At 49.2% G+C, this 19,393-nt stretch overlaps 1 protein-coding gene across 1 annotated transcript; it reads right to left on the bottom strand.

Moving 5' to 3' along the window:
* Positions 1–293: 293 nt before the first annotated feature.
* On the bottom strand, positions 294–19,376 carry LOC129643333 (apolipoprotein L2-like). The gene is given in 5 exon segments (XM_055567737.1): positions 294–1,026; positions 3,749–3,905; positions 15,140–15,345; positions 16,706–16,881; positions 19,293–19,376. Coding segments are annotated over 5 exon segments (1,356 nt in total).
* Between the last annotated feature and the right edge of the window lie 17 nt (positions 19,377–19,393).

Raw genomic sequence — 19,393 nt, 5'->3', positions numbered from 1 at the left:
TGCTTGTTCCCATGCCTCTCCCGTTATTCTGCCCCCAGTGGCTTCTTTAGTCCAAAATAAGTGGTTTCTCCCCACGCCCACACCCCCCAGTTCAGGCTCCTTCCTACTCTCTCTCTATCTATCACCTGTATGCACCCCTCCCCTGCTGTGCTCAGCTACAGAAACACTGAATTCCTAATACTCGGCTCCATCAATTTTATTTTGCAATCTTACCCTCTAGCAAGTTGCCTCTGGGGCTTGGCCACTCACGTGTCCCTGGTCCCTGCAGTGCTCTGGGGTGCCCGAATTGGGGCCTACTTCAGATGCTCATAGATCTGGGTGAGCACCTCCAGATTCATCTCCAGCTTCTGGGCCCGTTTCCTCAGTCTCTCAGCAGACTCTGTCTTTGCCCCACCCTGCAAGTCCTGTGAATATTTCACCAGGGACCATATGTGGAACAGGAGGAACAAACCTGCAGAGACTCCACCATACGTGTGGGCTCCTCTGGTCATTGCAAGAGCCGTGGCTCCAAAAGCTGCCCTCACCAGCTGGGTGCTTTGGCCAGGGACTCACCCAGCTGCTAACCGAGGGTTGCTTTTGGCCATCCTGATGGCATGGATATGCTTCCTAAAATCTTTCACTTCGTAGAGACTTTTTCCACTGGAAATCTTCTGGGCTATGCTGCAGAAATCACGTTGGGCTTCTACTGATGACGTGTTTACGAGTTCCACGATGCTGGTGGACACGCCTGTCACAGCAGCTGCTGCTCCCAGCCCTAATCCAGTGGCTGAGAGTCCCAGACTGATGCCCGTTGTAAAGGGTGCCAGAACCAGGCCAAGGATGGTCAGGAAGCCAGATGCAATGCTGGTGGAACTGGCTACCACATTGGAGATGGTGCAGTCCCTGTGTACCTTGTCAACATTGTCTGTGCATTCACGCAACTTTTTTATGCTCTTCTCCAGCTCCCGTTTAATCTGAGGAAACTCTTCTAGACACCTCTTCCTGTCCGGTTGGTCCAGATATTCACGTAGTACAACTGCCTCTTCCCTGTAACAATGAACATCAAAGGATGAAGAAAGACAATTTGCTTGTCTGTAAAATAGGCTCAACAAGATCTACCTTGCATAAAACACAGAGATTATGAATTAAGTGGAAAATTTATTGTATAAATTAAATGGAAATAATTTTGCAAATTAAAAATTTTTTTCAACATTGAACCCATGTTTGGACATTGTTGATGCTCCGTGTACTTATTCAGTCATGGGAAAAATAAGTGAAGGATCTTAGGATACTCTTGACTTCAGAGCGGCATTCGACAAAGACATCTCAGAGGCAGGTCAACACTAACACTTACAAAGAGTTGGTAGAGTAGGAACTCCACAGATAAATTAAGAGAAGCAGGATTAGAGCAGAAAACCTTCATTCAAGGGCCTCAGCATGTGGTGAGGAGTCAACCTATTCTTTGCCTTGGCTACTGGGAAGTGGTTCCTAAGCCCCTAGAATAGTCTGGCTGATATGAGTGTCCTCATCTGCCTGGGCCTTTGGCCACTGGACAGTCTGACAAAGTGACGTAATGGGGCCTTGTGTCACGTGGTAATCAGTTCGGACCTGTGGAGGAGCTGGACTCTAGGGCACTTGTCTGACCTCGGGGAGGGGCTGGAGATGACAGGTCACAGTAATTTGTTTTTAAACAAGGTGAGTATCCCTCGTGGGCAGTGCTCTGTGCATCCTGCCACACACTGAATTCAGGACAGTAACTCATCCTGAGGACAATGGAAGCTTCATGTGTGAAACCTGCCCAGACTGCCCTATGGCTGATGGGAACCCGAATCCTGTCCTGTTATAAACTGGAATCATGAAGCTTTCAGTGATCTCTGAGCATCCTTCTAGGGAAAACTCAAACCTGAGGGTGGTTTTTTGGACCCCAGAAATTGACCGTTGGTGTCAAACGTAAGGACAGTCTGGGGAACTGTGCCCTCTAATTTTGCAGACTGGCTACTTCAGTGTATGTAGAATTTTTTTTTTTAAATCAAAACTTAGAGCTAGAAGGACCCTTAATGATTATTTTGCCTGGCATCTGCTCTCCCCCAAGCCTGACAACCTTGGCTTTCACAGAAGGTCACTGGGTCCACCCACTGCCCCAATTGACAGGGAAGCCGGAGATGTGCTCTGAGTCCTGGTTCCCCATGGCTCTCCAGCCCATCTCACTGACTCCTGATCCATCACCCAGCTCCCTGACCTCTCAGGGGTCACCAGCCTGCCACCTTAGCTGTAACTCATCCTGAGAACAATGGAAGTGTGAAACCCGTCCAGACTGTCCTGTGGCTGATGGGAACCTGAATCCCACTGTGCACTAACTGGAACTGGAATTCTGACAACTTGCAGTGCTCAGCACCCCTGGCCTTGCACGTGTCACCAGCCTAACTCACACTTTGCCTGTGACAGCTTCACCTGACTGCACCCCAAGGCATGTGCAACTTTGTGGAACCTCTAAAGAGTCAAGAGACTTTAGGGAACACCCATTTGAATGGCTCAGCCTGAAGAGACCAGCACTTGCACAGCTGGTGGAGAAGTGTTTTCCTCTTGATGGGGATGTGTGAGGCTCCCCAGAATCCCTCAAATGATACACAATCACAGCCACTCACTGTGACCCTGGAGGGCTCCCTGAGCCACACGGCCTTCCACTGTCAGGGAGGCTCCACATAGACTAGAAGAGGGTCCCTGATGGAGGGAGAAGCCAGGTCCTAGGCAGGATGTGGAGGACACGACCACCACAGGACCCTCCACCCAGGGCCCTCCAGCCCAGCATGAGGGGATCCCATCAGGGAAGAAAGAAATGTCCCCCCTCCCACTCAGGGGACCTCTGCTAGGGACACAGCCCCTTCAGTTTGTGTCCTCGGGGCCCACTCTCCTCACTCTAGTCCTGGCCCTGCTGCCCAAGCCTGCCTACTAGTCCTCCAGCCTGGACTCTCTGCTCCACCTTGACCCTGGGTCTGACCGTGGTCCAGGCCTCCCTGGTCCTTATGATTGTACTTGGTTCTCCACGTCTGACCCTGCAGTTCACCCTGAGGCCATCACCATAGTCCATCAGATTGAACTGCTATTCCCACTGAACACAGGACAGATCTGAGACTCCAAGATAAGCCCAGAGTCCCAGAGCCGGATAGTAGAGCCAGGACCGCACCAGCTGCATCCAGTTCCTCTCCAGCCTGTCTATCTTATCAGCCAGCAGGATCCTGCAGGGTTGATACAGTTCCTAATCAAAGGGCTCAAGTCAAAATCCCTGGGGATGCAAAATGATGTTGATGTCAGGATTTCCTGACTTTTCACAAAGGAAGTTCTACTTGGTTCTCGTCTCCTGGAAGGAGGCCATTGGGCCCTGATTCTTCCCAACAAGGTTATTTTAAAAGTTAATACTAATTTAGCACATCCTCTGTGTCAGCCATCATGCAAAGCACTTTGCATGCATGATCTCAGTGTCCTCTCAATAAAACTGAACAGATGAAGAAAGTAATGGCAAGGAGATCAGTAACTTGTCCAAGGCCACGTAACCTGCTCCCTCCTTACAGGTTTCATCTCTTCTTAGTCTGAGGCCATTCACTGGCAGTGAATGACATGGAGGAAACATTCTTCTTAGATTCTTGAGAAGGAACATTCTCAACCCCACCACACCATAGCGTCCTGCCACGAGGAGGTGTGCCTGCCAGGAGGAAACCAGCCTGGGGCCTGAAGATCTGGGTGACCTTCCTGGTGCACCTGTGCTCTTTACCTGGACAAATTGACCTCAGCCACAAAATTCTCCCAGGCTTTGTCTTGAGCAAGCAGTTGTTGTTGCAGTTTTTCCCTCGCTCTGTTGAGCAAAAATATTCTGAGCGCTAGACAGAAAAAAAGAAAATTGGAGAAATTATGGTGGAAGGTAAATGGTACTGAGGATCAAGTGATTAAAGTTCATCTTTCTGAGCAGCGATGACCTGGGGTACTCTTGGTGGAATCACCTGGGGTTACAGATGGAACTGTTTCCCCGACCCCACCCCTCAATTCATATGTTGAAGCTTTAACCCCCTGGTGACTGTATTTGAAGATAGGGCCTTTAAAGTGGTAATTATGGTAAAATGAGGTCATAAGTATGGGGCCCTAATCCAATAAGACTGGTGTCCTTATTAGAAGAGACACCAGATCTCTCTCTCTCTCCTTCTCTCTTTCCAGCAACATGAAACATTCTTAGTTTTCCTCTTTTTCCTGGGTCTCTGAGGGAGAAAGGAACCTAGGGCTCACATGGAGGGAAGCCAGAACACTAAATCTGTGTATTGATTGGTTGGAGAGGGGGTGGGCAGGGTAATAACTGAGCACCTGGGGATCTGCAGGGATATTTGCGATCAAAAGGACCCACATGAGGCAATCACTTGGTGAGCAGGTGCTTATCTACGGCAGCGCTGTACAGATGCCCTCATACAGCTGGGGAAGGGGTGATTCTGGGGGAGGGGAGAAATTTCCAGCTGGAACTAACACATTCCAGGTAGAGGGGACAGTACCACACCTAAGCAGACCTACTGTGTGGCAGGCACTGGCCCAAGCCATGAACATACATTATATTTCATCCTCATAACAATAAAGGGATATATTATTCCCATTTTATAGGTGAGATCAGATAACTGTGCTCCAGGTCACACAGGTGGGAGGCAGAAAAGACCAGATGGGGGCTCAGGATCTGCTGACCCTCACAGAGCAGCTGGGTGGGTGGCAGGGAAAGAGCTGGAGGAAAGGTCTCTGCGTTGATGCCCCAGGGTCTGGGAGCAGGAGGAGGCTCAGACCAAGGGAGAGGGCAGGAGAAGCTCCAGGGACCCTGGGGGACCTCCTCTCCCTTCCCCGTCTGGCCTTCGGGACTTCCTCTGCTGTCCCCCTCCCCATGGGCTGTCCTGGCCTCACTTCTGAGTCACTTGCTATAGGGCAGTGGGTGAGGAAGTGAGCACCTTGAAAGTGGCTCCCCAAGGAGAGGACTGGGAAAGAGGATCTGTGGACACACCCCCACTGGGGGAACTTCACGCAGCCCCTCTGGGGGGCTCCAGGATGCATATCCATCCCCTTCTTGGTTCTTGATTCCTCTGTATGTTAACTCTGCCTGGAGCCACCACCCTCAATTCTAGGTCACAAGTAGGAACCATCCAGAGAAGAGGCAGCCGATTACCTGGGGGGTAGATGTTAAAGCTCATGGTGGCAGCAGCAGGGTTTCAGAGATGTCCCTTCAGCTCTTTGTCTGAATCAGGCTTGAAGGAGGTGTGGCTTCACCCTTGGGTATGAGAAAATGGATGGTGGGCTCCATCACCAGTGAGCAGTGGCTGCAGAGAGCAGTGAGGGGCAATGTCTCTGGTGGGTTCCCCTGGGACGGCCACAGCCACCAGTGCCACCAGGGACTTAATCCAGCATGGTTCGCTGTCTCCTGGGCTCTGCTGGCCACTAGTTAAGGAAAGGCAATGGCACCCCACTCCAGTACTCTTGCCTGGAAAATCCACGGACAGAGGAGCCTGGTAGGCTGCAGTCCATGGGGTCACTAAGAGTCGGACACGACTGAGTGAATTCACTTTCACTTTTCACTTTCATGCATTGGAGAAGGAAACGGCAACCCACTCCACTGTTCTTGCCTGGAGAATCCCAGGGACGGCGGAGCCTGGTGGGCTGCCACCTATGGGGTCACACAGAGTCGGACACGACTGAAGCGACTTAGCATAGCATAGCATAGCGCTCATCTCCCACCAGCTCTCTCCAAGTCAGAGTCCTGTTGGGGCACAAGGAAAAGCTAATCAGAGAGGATACAGCCATCTCTGAAGTCACAGGAGCAATAAAATCAAAGACAAGAACAGATAGGAAGGAATACTCTGGAAATTCCATAAGGTTGGGAACATTTTCTTTATTCTTCAGTAATAACTAATACTGATCCAGAGTCTATGACATGCAGGCTCCTGAAATTCACCTGAACTTCAGTTATTCCAAGTTTTCATGCTGGTGCCAGAGCCTGGACTTGAACTAAAGTCTTTCTCATCCAAATCCCAGGTTTGTGATGACTATGCTCTACTCCCTTTAATGTGGGCTTCCCAGGTGACCCAGTGGCAAACAATCTGCCTCCCAGTGCTGAAGACGCAAGAGACTCAGATTGGATACCTGAGTTGAGAACTTAGATCCCCTGGAGGAGGAACTGGAACCCACTCCAGTATTCTTGCCGGGACAGAGGAGCCTGGTGGGCTACAGTCCACAGTTCACAAAAAGGGACGGAGCTCGCACTCCCTTTAATATAGAATTTTGTTTGTGCATAGCTGTTATTTGGCAAGTGACTGTTTTTATTCCCAAATCATATCTTCCTTCCCTGAAGACTTGAGCCTCTGCCTTGATAAAGTTCCTGCTTTATCAGGAACACAGCTCCCACAGCCCACACCCTCCTTGTTTCTGCAAGAGCCTTTATGCCACAAGGGCCTGGAGTCCACCCAGCCCTGCCCTGGATGCTCTGAACCTGGATGGGGCCAAGTCCTCTCTACTGTCCTCTACTGACTGTTGAACTTTAGCTTGTTTCTAATTCTTCATGTAAATAATAGTGCAAGCAACACTCTTCTTATATAAAACTTTGCTTGCATTTTTCTTTTCTATGTCAGATCTTATTATTCCCAAATTAAATGAAAGGGAATATACTTCCTCAAGGGCAATGAGGTCCTTGTTTCATCTACTCTGATCTCTAATTTTCTTCAGGCTCCTTTCTAGAAAGTTCTGTGTGTGTTTCACTGGGAATGGGACTTAATCTTCACCACTCTCTTAAAGGTTTGTACCTTCATCTTGCTTGATGGAAGGAAAACCCAACTGGCTCACAGGCCCCAGAGAGGGAAAGGAGGCTCTCAAGGAAAAATGACCAAGATGGAGATGGGAGAAACAACAGGGGAGCTAAACCAACAAGAAACAGGAGTCAAGAAAAAAAATTAACAACAAAATGTATTTAAAGACAGACTTCTCCAGTTAGCATTTAGAATGAAATAGCTACCAGTTAACTCCAATCCTTTGTACTGTGTCTATGCTCCTGGAGTTCTCTTTAAGCTGTAATTCTGGAAACTCTGGCTGCAGCACAAGAGATAAATCTCCTAAGAGAGAGATATTATTAAATCCTTTGGTGGTCATTTTTTTCTCAACACAAATGGACAAATTCTTAAGCCCTGTTACCCATTTTGGTTTCCCTGGGGCTCAGTCAGAAAAGAATCCACCTGCAATGAGGGAGACGTGGGTTTGATCCCTGGGTTGGGAAGATCCCCTGGAGGAGGGCATGGTAACCCACTCCAGTATTCTTGCTTGGCAAACCCCCACGGACAGAGGAGCCTGGGGGGGTGAGGTCCGTGGGGTCTCAAAGAATGGGACCCTGTCTCTTCTCTGCTACTCCTCCTGTCCAGGACCAGCAGGGCACCCTCTGCCCTCCTGGATACAGCCGGGCTAAAATATGAGGCGTCCAGTTCAGTTCAGTTGCTCAGTCGTGTCTGACTCTTTGCAACCCCATAAACTGCAACACGCCAGGCCTCCTTGTCCATCACCAACTCCCGGAGTTCACTCAGACTCATGTCCATAGAGTCGGTGATGCCAACCAGCCATCTCATCCTCTGCCGTCCCCTTCTCCTCCTGCCCCCAATCCCTCCCAGCATCAGGGTCTTTTCCAATGAGTCAACTCTTCGCATGAGGTGGCCAAAGTACTGGAGTTTCAGCTTTAGCATTATTCCTTCCAAAGAACACCCAGGACTTATCTCCTTTAGTATAGACTGGTTGGATCTCCTTGCAGTCCAAGGGACTCTCAAGAGTCTTCTCCAACACCACACTTCAAAAGCATCAATTCTTCAGCGCTCAGCTTTCTTCACAGTCCAACTCTCACATCCATACATGACCACTGGAAAAAACATAGCCTTGACTAGACGGACCTTTGTTGGCAAAGTAATGTCTCTGCTTTTCAATATGCTATCTAGGTTGGTCATAAATCTCCTTCCAAGGAGTAAGCACCTTTTAATTTCATGGTTGCAATCACCATCTGCAGTGGTCTTAGAGCCCCAAAAGATAAAGTCTGCCAGTTTCCCCATCTATTTCCCATGGAGTGATGGGACCGGATGCCATGATCTTCATTTTCTGAATGTTGAGCTTTAAGCCAACTTTTTCACTCTCCACTTTCACTTTCATCAAGAGGCTTTTTAGTTCCTCTTCACTTTCTGCCATAAGGGTGGTGTCATCTGCATATCTGAGGTTATTGATATTTCTCCTGGCAATCTTGATTCCAGCTTGTGTTTCTTCCAGCCCAGCATTTCCATGATGTACTCTGCATATAAGTTAAATAAGCAGGGTGACAATATACAGCCTTAACGTACTCCTTTTCCTATTTGGAACCAGTCTGTTGTTCCATGTCCAGTTCTAACTGTTGCTTCCTGACCTGCATATAGGTTTCTCAAAAGGCAGGTCAGGGGGTCTGGTATTCCCATCTCTTTCAGAATTCTCCACAGTTTATTGTGATCCACACAGTCAAAGGCTTTGGCATAGTCAATAAAGCAGAAATAGATGTTTTTCTGGAACTCTCTTGCTTTTTCCATGATTCAGCGGATGTTGGCAATTTGATCTCTGGTTCCTCTGCCTTTTCTAAAACCAGCTTGAACATCAGGAAGTTCACGGTTCACATATTGCTGAGCCTGGCTTGGAGAATTTTGAGCATTACTTTCCTAGCATGTGAGATGAGTGCAATTGTGCAGTAGTTTGAGCATTCTTTGGCATTGTCTTTCTTTGGGATTGGAATGAAAACTGACCTTTTCCAGTCCTGTGGCCACTGCTGAGTTTTCCAAATGTGCTGGCATTTTGAGTGCAGCACTTTCACAGCATCATCTTTCAGGATTTGAAATAGCTCAACTGGAATTCTATCACCTCAATTAGCTTTGTTCGTAGTGATGCTTTCTAAGGCCCACTTGACTTCACATTCCAAGATGTCTGGCTGTAGGTGAGTGATCACACCATCGTGATTATCTGGGTCATGAAGATATTTTTTGTGAAGATCTTTTTTGTACAGTTTTTCTGTGTATTCCTGCCACCTGTTCTTAATATCTTCTGCTTCTGTTAGGTCCATACCATTTGTGTCCTTTATCGAGCCCATCTTTGCATGAAATGTTCCCTTGGTATCTCTAATTTCCTGAAGAGATCTCTAGTCTTTCCCATTCTGTTGTTTTCCTCTATTTCTTTGCATTGATTGCTGAGGAAGGGTTTCTTATCTCTCCTTGCTATTCTTTGGAACTCTGCATTCAAATGCTTATATCTTTCCTTTTCTCCCTTGCTTTTCGCTTCTCTTCTTTTCACAGCTGTTTGTAAGGTCTCCCCAGACAGCTATTTTGCTTTTTTCATTTCTTTTCCAGGGGGATGGTCTTGATCCCTGTCTCTTGTACAATGTCATGAACCTCTGTCCATAGTTCATCAGGCACTCTATCTATCAGATCTAGTCCCTTAAATCTATTTCTCACTTCCACTGTATAGTCATAAGGGATTTGATTTAGATCATACCTGAATGGTCTAGTGGTTTTCCCTACTTTCTTCAATTTCAGTGTGAATTTGGCAATAAGGAGTTGATGATCTGAGCCACAGTCAGCTCCCGGTCTTGTTTTTGCTGAGCCTTTCCATCTTTGGCTACAAAGAATAAAATCAATCTGATTTTGGTGTTGACCATCTGGTGATGTCCATGAGTAGAGTCTTCTCTTGTGTTGTTGGAAGAGGGTGTTTGCTATGACCAGTGAGTTCTCTTGGCAAAACTCTATTTGTCTTTGCCCTGCTTCATTCCGTACTCCAAGGCCAATTTGCCTGTTACCCCAGGTGTTTCTTGACTTCCTACTTTTGCATTCCAGTCCCCTATAATGAAAAGGACATCTTTTTGAGGTCTTAGTTCTAAAAGGTCTTGTAGGTCTTCATAAAATGGTTCAACTTCAGCTTCTTCAGCATTATTGATTGGGGCATAGTCTTGGATTACTGTGATATTGAGTAGTTTGCCTTGGAAACAAACAGAGATCATCCAAGTACTGCATTTCGGACTCTTTTGTTGACCATGATGGCTACTCTATTTCTTCTATGGGATTCCTGCCCACAGTAGTAGATATAATGGTCATCTGAGTTAAATTCACCCATTCCAGTCCATTTTAGTTCGCAGATTCCTAGAATGTCGATGTTCACTCTTGCCATCTCCTGTTTGACCACTTTCAATTTGCCCTGATCATGGACCTGACATTCCAGGTTCCTATGCAGTATTGCTCTTTACATCATCTGACCTTGCTTCTATTACCAGTCACATCCACAACTGGGTGTTGTTTTTGCTTTGGCTCCATCCCTTCATTCTTTCTGGAGTTATTTCTCCACTGATTACCGACCTAGGGAGTTCCTCTTCAGTATCCTATCATACTGCACCATGGTGGCTGCGCAGGAGCAGGAGGGCCGAGAGGAGCTACTCCAAGTTCAAGGTCAGGAGGAGCTGCTGTGAGGAGATACCCCTCGTCCAAGATAAGGAGCAGCAGTGGTGCCTTGCTGGAGCAGCCATGAAGAGATACCCCACATCCAAGGTAAGAGAAACCCAAGAAAGACAGTAGGTGTTGCAAGAGGGCATCAGAGGGCAGACACACTGAAACCATAATCACAGAAAATTAGTCAGTCTAATCACATGGACCACAGCCTTGTCTAACTCAATGAAACTAAGCCATGCTGTGTGCGGCCACCCAAGACGGGAGGGTCATGGTGGAGAGGTCTGATAGAATGTGGTCCACTGGAGAAGGGAATGGCAAACCACTTCAGTTTTCTTGCCTTGAGAATCCCATGAACAGTATGAAAATATGAGGTGTAGGGACCCCTTACAGGGTCATAAAACAACCAGCTTCTCAAAAACACAGCACAATCCCTGTTTTACCTGCAGTGCAGTAATTCCATATGTTTTCCTTGTCTGTCTGGATGAAAAGCTCTTTCTGACAGACAGTATTACCAGATTTCTGAGTGTATTCCCTTTATAGGCATCCCCTGCTTTCCAAACGATTAGCCTCTGCCAATAAACTATGACGCGAGACCTAGATTGTCTATGCTCTATGCCATTTTGATTTGCGAAATTTTCATAGGAAAATTTCGGTGGCATTTCAGTGTACATTCAGATGGCAGGAAACACCTGTATTTCCTCATGTCTCCTTACTCCAGCTATGATATTATTACATGAGGAGACAAAGAGAGAATTGTGGAAAAACACGGGACTTATCTAAAATCTGATACATGCCTGACCCTTGATTCAGATATTCCAAAGCCTGGGACAGGCTTCTCCAAAGTCCTCCTGTTTCCCAGAAACACCCTTTCCAGGAAGTGGCCTATCAGAGACTAACAGAGAACGCCCCATATTGTAATCCAGGGTCAAGCATGGCTGTGGGGCCCAGCTCCCTCCAGCCTCTTGCTCTCTGTTCCCTTACTGCTGCTGGAGACTTTGAGGGAAGAGAGTGGAGTCATACCCTGACTGCCATGAAGGCTGGTTTGAAGACAAAAGAAAGGGTGTGCTCCTTTTTGACTGAACACTGGAGTGAGTTGCCTTGTCCTTCATCCAGGGATCTTCCTGACCCAGGGATTGAACCCATGTCTCTCATGTCTTCTGCATTCACAGGCGAGTTCTTTACCAAGAGCGCCACCTGGGAAGACCTTGACTGAGAAAAGTAACCATTAAATATGTCCTGCTTGAAAGAGAAGGAGAAAAGGAGAAAGGGGAAGAGGAAGAAAGAAAAAGCTTCTAATCAATCACCAAGTTCCAAAGAGATCTAAATGTAGACCAGAAAGAAAACACTACAAAGGCCCTAGAAAAAAAAAAAAATGTTAAAAATAAGATTGACTAAGGAAACCTTTCTAGTCAAGACACAAATCCCATAAGCCATAAAGAAAAGTCTGATTTATTTGTCCTCTAAATATTAAAAGATGCAAAAGACACCATAAACCAGGTCAGATTACAAGGAGAGACCAGCAGACACTGTTTCCAATACCTAGAGTCAACAAGGTGAAAATCCACGAGACAGAGCCTAAAATCCACAGAAGACTGAAACCAGTTTTTAAAATTTGAGTAACAGGGACTTCCCTGGTTGTTCAGTGGTTAAATCGCCTTGCAATGTAGGGCACACGAGTTTGCTCTCTAATCAAGGAACTAAGATCCCACATGCTGCGGAGCAACTCACCCCATTTGTTTCAACTAGGACCTGACACACTAAAAAAAAAAAAAAAAAAAAAAAAGTATATATATTAAAAATTTGAGTAAGAAACTGAAGAAACAATTCCAGGGAAGGTGACTTGCCCAGGGTCACACGGCTTTCCATGGGCAGAGTGGAGGCCCACTCTGACTTTCTGACATGGATATGTGAGAGGGAGAACATGGTTTTAGTAACCCAAAAGTTTCCAGCATTGTCCTTGCCTGTAAAACACATAGATCAAAGCCTGTGTCACTCCTGTTACACTGATGTGTTCACAGCTTGACTTTTTGTCTTAAAATTATAAAACCGAGATCATAATATAAAACCGAGGCATTGTGTAACAAGCCCTGCATCTCCCCTCTTGCTCTCCTGTTCCTCTCCTCTCAGGCCTCAGATCCCCCCGCAGGGACTGGCACTGAGCAGGCATTCAAGAGACAAGGTAATGATAAACCTGGATTCCTTGTATCTCAAGAGGAACCCTTTCCTCCATCAGCGGCAGTGCAGCACCTGCGGGCAGCCTCAAGGTGGCCAGGCCAGAGCAGGAGAGGCTCTGACTCCTCTTTCCTCCTCCACCCCCTCCGTTTCTTCCAGTTTCCCAAAGGGCTGAGCACCTGCAACATACATCTTCCTTCTGGGGTGTCGGCTCTCATCTCAGGAGCCCATCTTCCAAGTGGAGCCCACCTGAGCAGGTGTCGCCCTCCCTCTGCACTGTCCAGGGGCCCAGGGGTGGGAGGAAGCTGCCAAGCATACCTGCCTCCACATGCAGGCTCTGCCCCTGCTTAACCTGCTGCCTCGGCCATGACCTCACCTCTCTGTGCTTCCATTCCTTCTTCTGTCAACTAGTGACAATCATCCTTTCTCAGACGGTTGTGAGGATGGGGAGATGGGTGGGGGTCCTACCTCCCTGCTTACCCAGGAATCTTCTCTGGCTGAGTGTGAACAAGATCCAGTTGTTCTCAGCGTTGCAGGTGTAGCCACAAGCTGTGTGTCTCTGCAATAAACCACACATTCTGTGGGTCCAGATAAACCCGGAGAACCGAAAAGGGAAATTGAACACTCTCAATTCTGAGTCACTTGCATCAGATATTCTGCTCACCAGGCCCCACCCTGGGCTTTTCCCACCCTCCCACTGCTCCCCTTAGAGAAACAAGCCCGGTCTTGACATTCTAGGTCATTCTTGGCTCAGTTCATCCTGCTCTGTGCTCCTTGAAAAAAGACCTGCCACCAACACACTATGAAGCCCTTGGCCTCAGCCCACAGGCTTCTTCCCAGCCCCCTCTGCCTTCTCTACCCACCCACACTCACTAGCCTGCTTGCCTTATTCACCTTCATGCCACCAGCATGTGACCCAATCCCAGAAAATGCCACCTGCTCACTGCATACTGGTCATACTTCTGCTGCTGAGTGTCACATCCATGTGGATTCTAGGCACTTACTTACAGAGGACCTTCTGCTAGGGTCACCTGCTGCAACCAGCTGGAAGATCGTGTTCATGCAGCGAAGCCCAAATCTGACATCACATCCTCTGAGAAGCCCTCTAGGACCTTCCCCTGTAGAGTCCACAGTCCCCTGCTCTGCTCCCATGATACTTGGGTGAGGGGCCCAAGGCCACTCCTCTGACACTCTGCCCATGCCCCTCCCACCCCTTTTGATCAGATCCCTCTTGACTTAGCCCTGCTGGGAGGGATGGAACTAGTGTCTTTGGTCCCAGTAGCCCACAGGAGGAGGCCTGGCCTTGGTGGTCACTGCCATTAGGTAGACGCAGCAGTTCATGGGGAGGGCTGAGAGCACGCTGCCTTTTTCTCCCCTGGCTTATCTCCATCTGACAACTTGATATTTTCTCTCCAAATGGAGGACTTTATCAGAAAACCACTGTCCTGGCGACTCAGAGAAGTCTACAACAGAGAGCTGGCCCTGCCTCCTTTTGGTTCCTGAGCAAAGAGCCTCTGGATGGGGCTGAGCAAGTGCCAGGCACTGTGCACGCACCATCCATGCCTTTCCTGTTGAATCTCACATCAGCTCTAAGGAGTGTTGGCTCTGTTTTACAAAGAAATGGAGAAGAAAAGGTAACTCAGCCTGAGAGTCTTGCAACTCAACTGCTGTTGGACTTTTTCTTTTTTGCCCCCAAGCAGAAGAGGCTGCAATGGGCCTATGCCCTTCACCGAGGCCAGCCTGACCTTCCACTGGGTTGCTTCATCCTAGAAGATATCCCTTGGCCATCATGGTCACCTCCTCCCAGGTTTTGAGGGACAGACAGAAGAGTGATGGGTGTTATTCCATGAGGACCACACACTGCAATTTGGTCTTACAATCACCCATAACAAAGGCCAGGAATTTGATCTGATTTTGCAGATAAGGCAGCCATGGTCCGGGGAGAGGCTGGGGCTTTCTTCAAGCAACTCAGAAAACCATTGTTGTTGGGCAGAAGAATATCAGCAGCTCATGTCCTACAAACTTCCATCTATCCAAACATCATACTCTCACGCTTTCACCCCAGCACTCAGGGCTCAGGCTGGAAGCACTGACACAGAGGGGTCAAGGGGCAAACGTGCAGCTGCCCCTCCTGCTATCCTGCACAAGCCTGCCCCTAACCCCACAGGAGCTGTCAAGACTTAAGGTTGCCTTCTCCCTGGAGCTTGGGATCCTCTAGGGGCAACCAGCTCTGGGTGTCTCCCCTACAGGAGGGACACAGGGAGGAAAGGCGGTGGCCAGGGGCTTTCCTGGAAGGAAAACCTAAGCACAGTCACCCCTCCCTCCCACTCACTTTAAACCTCTGGCAGAAATCCAGGAAGCAGGGGACCAGGGAAAGCCACGTGGCCTCCCCAGGGGACACTTGCCAACATGAGGGTGCCCAGGCCCCGCTTCCTCAGTGCCCTCTGCTACAGGAGAGCTGGGGGTCCCGAGCAAGGTGTGGGGGTCCCGGGACTCACTTCCTGGCAGGTAGCCCCTGCAGCAGGCCTGGAAGCCAATGATGACGTCCATGATCTTCGGGTCCCACTCCTCCTCCAGGTGGGCCAGCATGCTGGCCTGGAAGAAGACCTTGCTCTGGCCAATGTGGTATAGATTGCTGCAGAGCTCCAGAGCTTCGATCCAGAGAATGAGAGCTGGCTGCTGACCATGGGGCCACCATGGAGCCCTGGAGCAAGGCCAAGGCCAGGGGAGGGGCCAGGAGTGGGGGTTGGCCCTAATGATCAGTGGGCAGCCTCCTCCTGGTGAAGGCAGAGTGGGGGTAGGGGGGTGCCGAGAGGGGGCAGGTAGGGGCCAGCAAGGGGCAGGTAAAGAGTCAGACTTGCAGAGAAATGCAGAAACTCAGCCATGAAGGACCTTAGCTGTGGATGTCTCTGCGCACATGCATTTCTCACAAAGGTGGCAGTGGACATGGAGGCTCAGGTAACATTCCTTTAGGTGACTAGAGAAACAGGATTGCTTTTTTAAAAAGAGGCAGTTCAAAGTCAAGAGTGACCTAACATACTTAGGAGCCAGATGAGCAAAGCGCAGGAGGATAAGCGTTGCCAGGCCTGATGTGGAAGCAGAGGGAGAGAACCACATGAGGCATGTGAACAGCACTGTGTCAAGAGAAGGGTTCCCCATCAACGGGGAGGCAAAGGGCAGCCTTGTTCATCAAAGAAAGGGAAACAGCTTATCCGAGATCTCAGAAATATAAAGAAAAGTAGAAGCCCAGGTCTGACTCTAAAGTTGGGATCTTCACCATCCTGATTTATGTCCAATGGGAAGGGGGTGGGAGGAGGGCTGAAACACCGAGGTCCAAGTTCTCCCTCTCTGTAAGGGCCTGCTTCCCTAGGATAGAGGTCATGGGGTACCCTGGACCCTGGAGAGCCTGTGGAAGGACAGGAGGAGCGAAGGGTATGATTCTATCAGAAGAGCACTTGGCCATTTGCAATTCATTTACTTTTTTATCATGTGATTCTTCTGAAGAGGGGCAGAGTTATTATTTTATTGTGTAGATAGGGAAACAGGCAAAGGCAGGGATGCGACTTCTTCCAGATCACACAACAAGTCAGCGAAAGAAGTAAGGCTCAAAAATCATTTCAGACAAGCTCCTGACAAGCAGACTCTCCTGCAGGCAACAATCACACACTCTAGACCTGGTACAAAGTACAAAACACAAAAGTACAGAGTGCAGAACTGCCACGTGAGGGCTCAGGAGAAGCAGAACAGGAAGACTTTGAGGAGAGTCAAACACAGATTGAATGATGGGCAAAGGATGAGATAGTCATTTTTTGTGGATTTCCCTTGAAGGCAGCTGCAGTTCTTGGACGGATAGAAGTGACTGAAATTCTGATAAGTCTGCTACCCTTCTGGCCTGAAAAAACCCCAAGGACAGAGCCCAGAATTGCCAGCAATCCTCAGCCTTCCCCAGCATCAAGCTCTTTTCCAGTGACTCGCCTCTTCACATCAGGTGGCCAAAACATTCATTCCGCAAGAATCCCATGAACATGAACAGTCCGAACCGTATGAAAAGGTGGTGCACTTACTGTCCTGTGTGGGGTGCTTGGACCCAGACCAGGGTGAGGAGAGTCATTTTGTTGGTCGTAGAGGAGGGCATGTGTGCATCCACGAAGCACTCAATCTGGAGCCTCTTGACCTGAGACTTCCCCCCCAGGGTCCAGGTCCTTAATACCCATTCATCCTTCTCATCCTTCAGCCTGACCTATCGGTCCAAGAATACAGTCTCCCAAGCCAGGCTCTCCTGTGTCCTGGGATTTTGACTCTGAGATTCTAGGTGCCAGGACCTAAGCCCCACTGCTGGCAGGGGCCTCAGGAGACAGACCGTGAGCTCCTGGAGGAGGCCCAGACCTGCTTCCTGTCCTTCCTGAACTGTGCAGGTTTGGGGGCTTCTTTCCTTTCTCTGACCTGCCCCGGTTCCCTCCAGTGGGCCCTCTTCTGTGCTCACTTAGCCAGACACAGTTTCTGTTGCTCAGAACCACAGGTGACGCCTGAGACAGGGGTCACCATGGGATAGGAGCCTGTTAGGTGCTCACATGCTCCACATGGAAACAGAGAGTTGGTGCCCCATGGAGCAGGCCCGTGAGGGTGAGAGCAACACCCAGATGCTCCCCTTTCCTCCCTGGCCTGGAGGAGCCTGAGGCCATTCCATGAAGGCTCCTCAGAAGATCGTGTCTGGTGCAAGCCCAGATGGGTGACCAGCTCAGAGCATGGCCTTGTATGGGCCTTCCCTCCTTCCTGCCCACTCTCCCTAGCCCCTCAGTCCTGCCTCTGGGGATGGAGTGAGCCTGGCGTCCACCTCTGCCTTTGAGGGACCACAGACTCCAGCAGAATACTTTGGGCTGCCTGTTTTATTGAATGCAAGTCCATATTCCCAACACACAGTGAGGCCAAACAATACCAAAATGTTGGAGTTTGGAACCGAAGAAGCCTCATGCCTTAAAAATCCCAAACTCCCTGAAGCTCTCAGCAAAGGCCTTTTATGAGAAAGGTAAGTGAGGGGCCTGGTTAGTTGTTGCAACCTTCTTGGTGTCAGAGCCTTTTTTCTTGATGTCAGGTCATGATATTCCTGTGAACCTCCAGCAAAACAAATTATTCTCTTTTATGATAAGAAAGAGCAAGGTCCCAAAGCTCAGTCTTCACCCTCTGAGGTCCAGGCTCTGGCCAAGAGGAGAGGGGAAGCTCCTGCAGGAGTCCTGGTGAAACATGAAGGCAGCCTGGGTGAGGTGTGTGCTCTCTCTCTGCACCTCTGTTTACAGCTGACCCTCTCTTACACCTGCACACAAGCCCTCTGCTCTCAATCATCCTTGGGTGCCCCGTGTCCATCCTGGTCCCAGGGGCTGGAGAAGGAGTATCCCCATACTCAACCCAAGTCAGATGACACAGGCACCCCTGTGCGTCCCATGGGGCCTGGGGGCTCCAGGGTCTGAGGGAAACTACTGGATGGGAGCCCAGCAGGCAGGCAGGAGAAGCCATGGAGGATGTGCGCCCTGAGATCCTGGGAGACAGGCTCCTGGGGAAGGAGGTCAGGCATCTGGAGCCCAGCTGAGCCTCTCAGTCAATGCAAGGAAGCCTCAGTGAATCAGCTCGTATTTATTGACCCAGAGTCTGGAGAACAAAAGATGGGGAGAGACAAAGGAACCTGAAATGTCTTGCCCAGCCCCACCCACAGCTGAAGAAGAAACCGAGGGTCTGAGAGGCTGCCTCTCTTCACCCCAGGCTGGTTGATCACCTTGACACACCACAGCGTTCTGTTGTTGCCTTCTGGTGTCATTGTTTCTTTCTTTTGTAATTTTTTTTTTTTTAAATCAACCTCTGTTTCACAAGCATTTGGAATTTCATAGGAACTTCATTAGTCACTCAGTGTATCCTGGTCCCAAATATCACCTGCATCTCGACAAATGTTCCACCCACTGAGTAGTCATCGCTGCCGCCACCACCACCACCACCATCTTCATCAAGAAGTCACTGCCTAACTAAGATAGTCCTGCTGGGATCAAAGGTGCACTGATGCTGGAGAAGGAGGGCTAGAGACCACCACCAGGGGGAGACTCTTCTTGCTGGGACAGCAAACCCTGGGGAGGGTGATACGGAGCCCAGGCTACTTCTCCTGGATCCCGGCTATGGTTCCTCTTTGACTTTCTCCCATTTTAAAGCCTTTCATATTCCTGGCCTCTCGTTGCTAGTTTCCATGCCTCTCTACTCTGCCCCCAATGTGTTCTTTAGTCCAAAATAAGTGGTTTCTCCCTTCCCGTCAATCACTAGTCCCCCTTCTCCTTAGTCTAGGCCCCAGGCTCCTTCCTTCTCTCTCCCCTCTTCCACCTGTATGCATTCCTCCCCTGCTGTGCTCAGCTGCAGAAATGCCAGATTCCTAACACCAGCTCCATCAGTGTTGTCTCCCCTCCTTTCCCCTCTAACAAGGTGCTCTCAACCTTGGTCTCACGTGTGTCCCTGGTTCCTGTACTGCTCTGGGGGTGGGGGAGTCGGGCCTTACTTCAGCCGCTCATAGGTCTGTATGACCTGCTAAAACTTCTCCTCCAGCTCCTTGGCCGGCTGCCTCAGCTTCTCAGCCAACTCTGTCTTTACCCACTCATGTAAGTGCATTGAGTCTTTTACCAGGAAGCCCACATCCACTAGAAGGGAGATTCCTGCAAAGCTCCCAGCAATGATCTGGGCCTTTTTGGTCATTGCCAGAGCCATGCCTTTGAAAGCTTCGC

The sequence above is a fragment of the Bubalus kerabau genome, chromosome 1 (assembly GCF_029407905.1).
Source record: "Bubalus kerabau isolate K-KA32 ecotype Philippines breed swamp buffalo chromosome 1, PCC_UOA_SB_1v2, whole genome shotgun sequence".
In the NCBI taxonomy this organism is placed as follows: Eukaryota; Metazoa; Chordata; class Mammalia; order Artiodactyla; family Bovidae; genus Bubalus; species Bubalus kerabau.
This window is presented reverse-complemented; position numbering and strand designations above follow the sequence as displayed.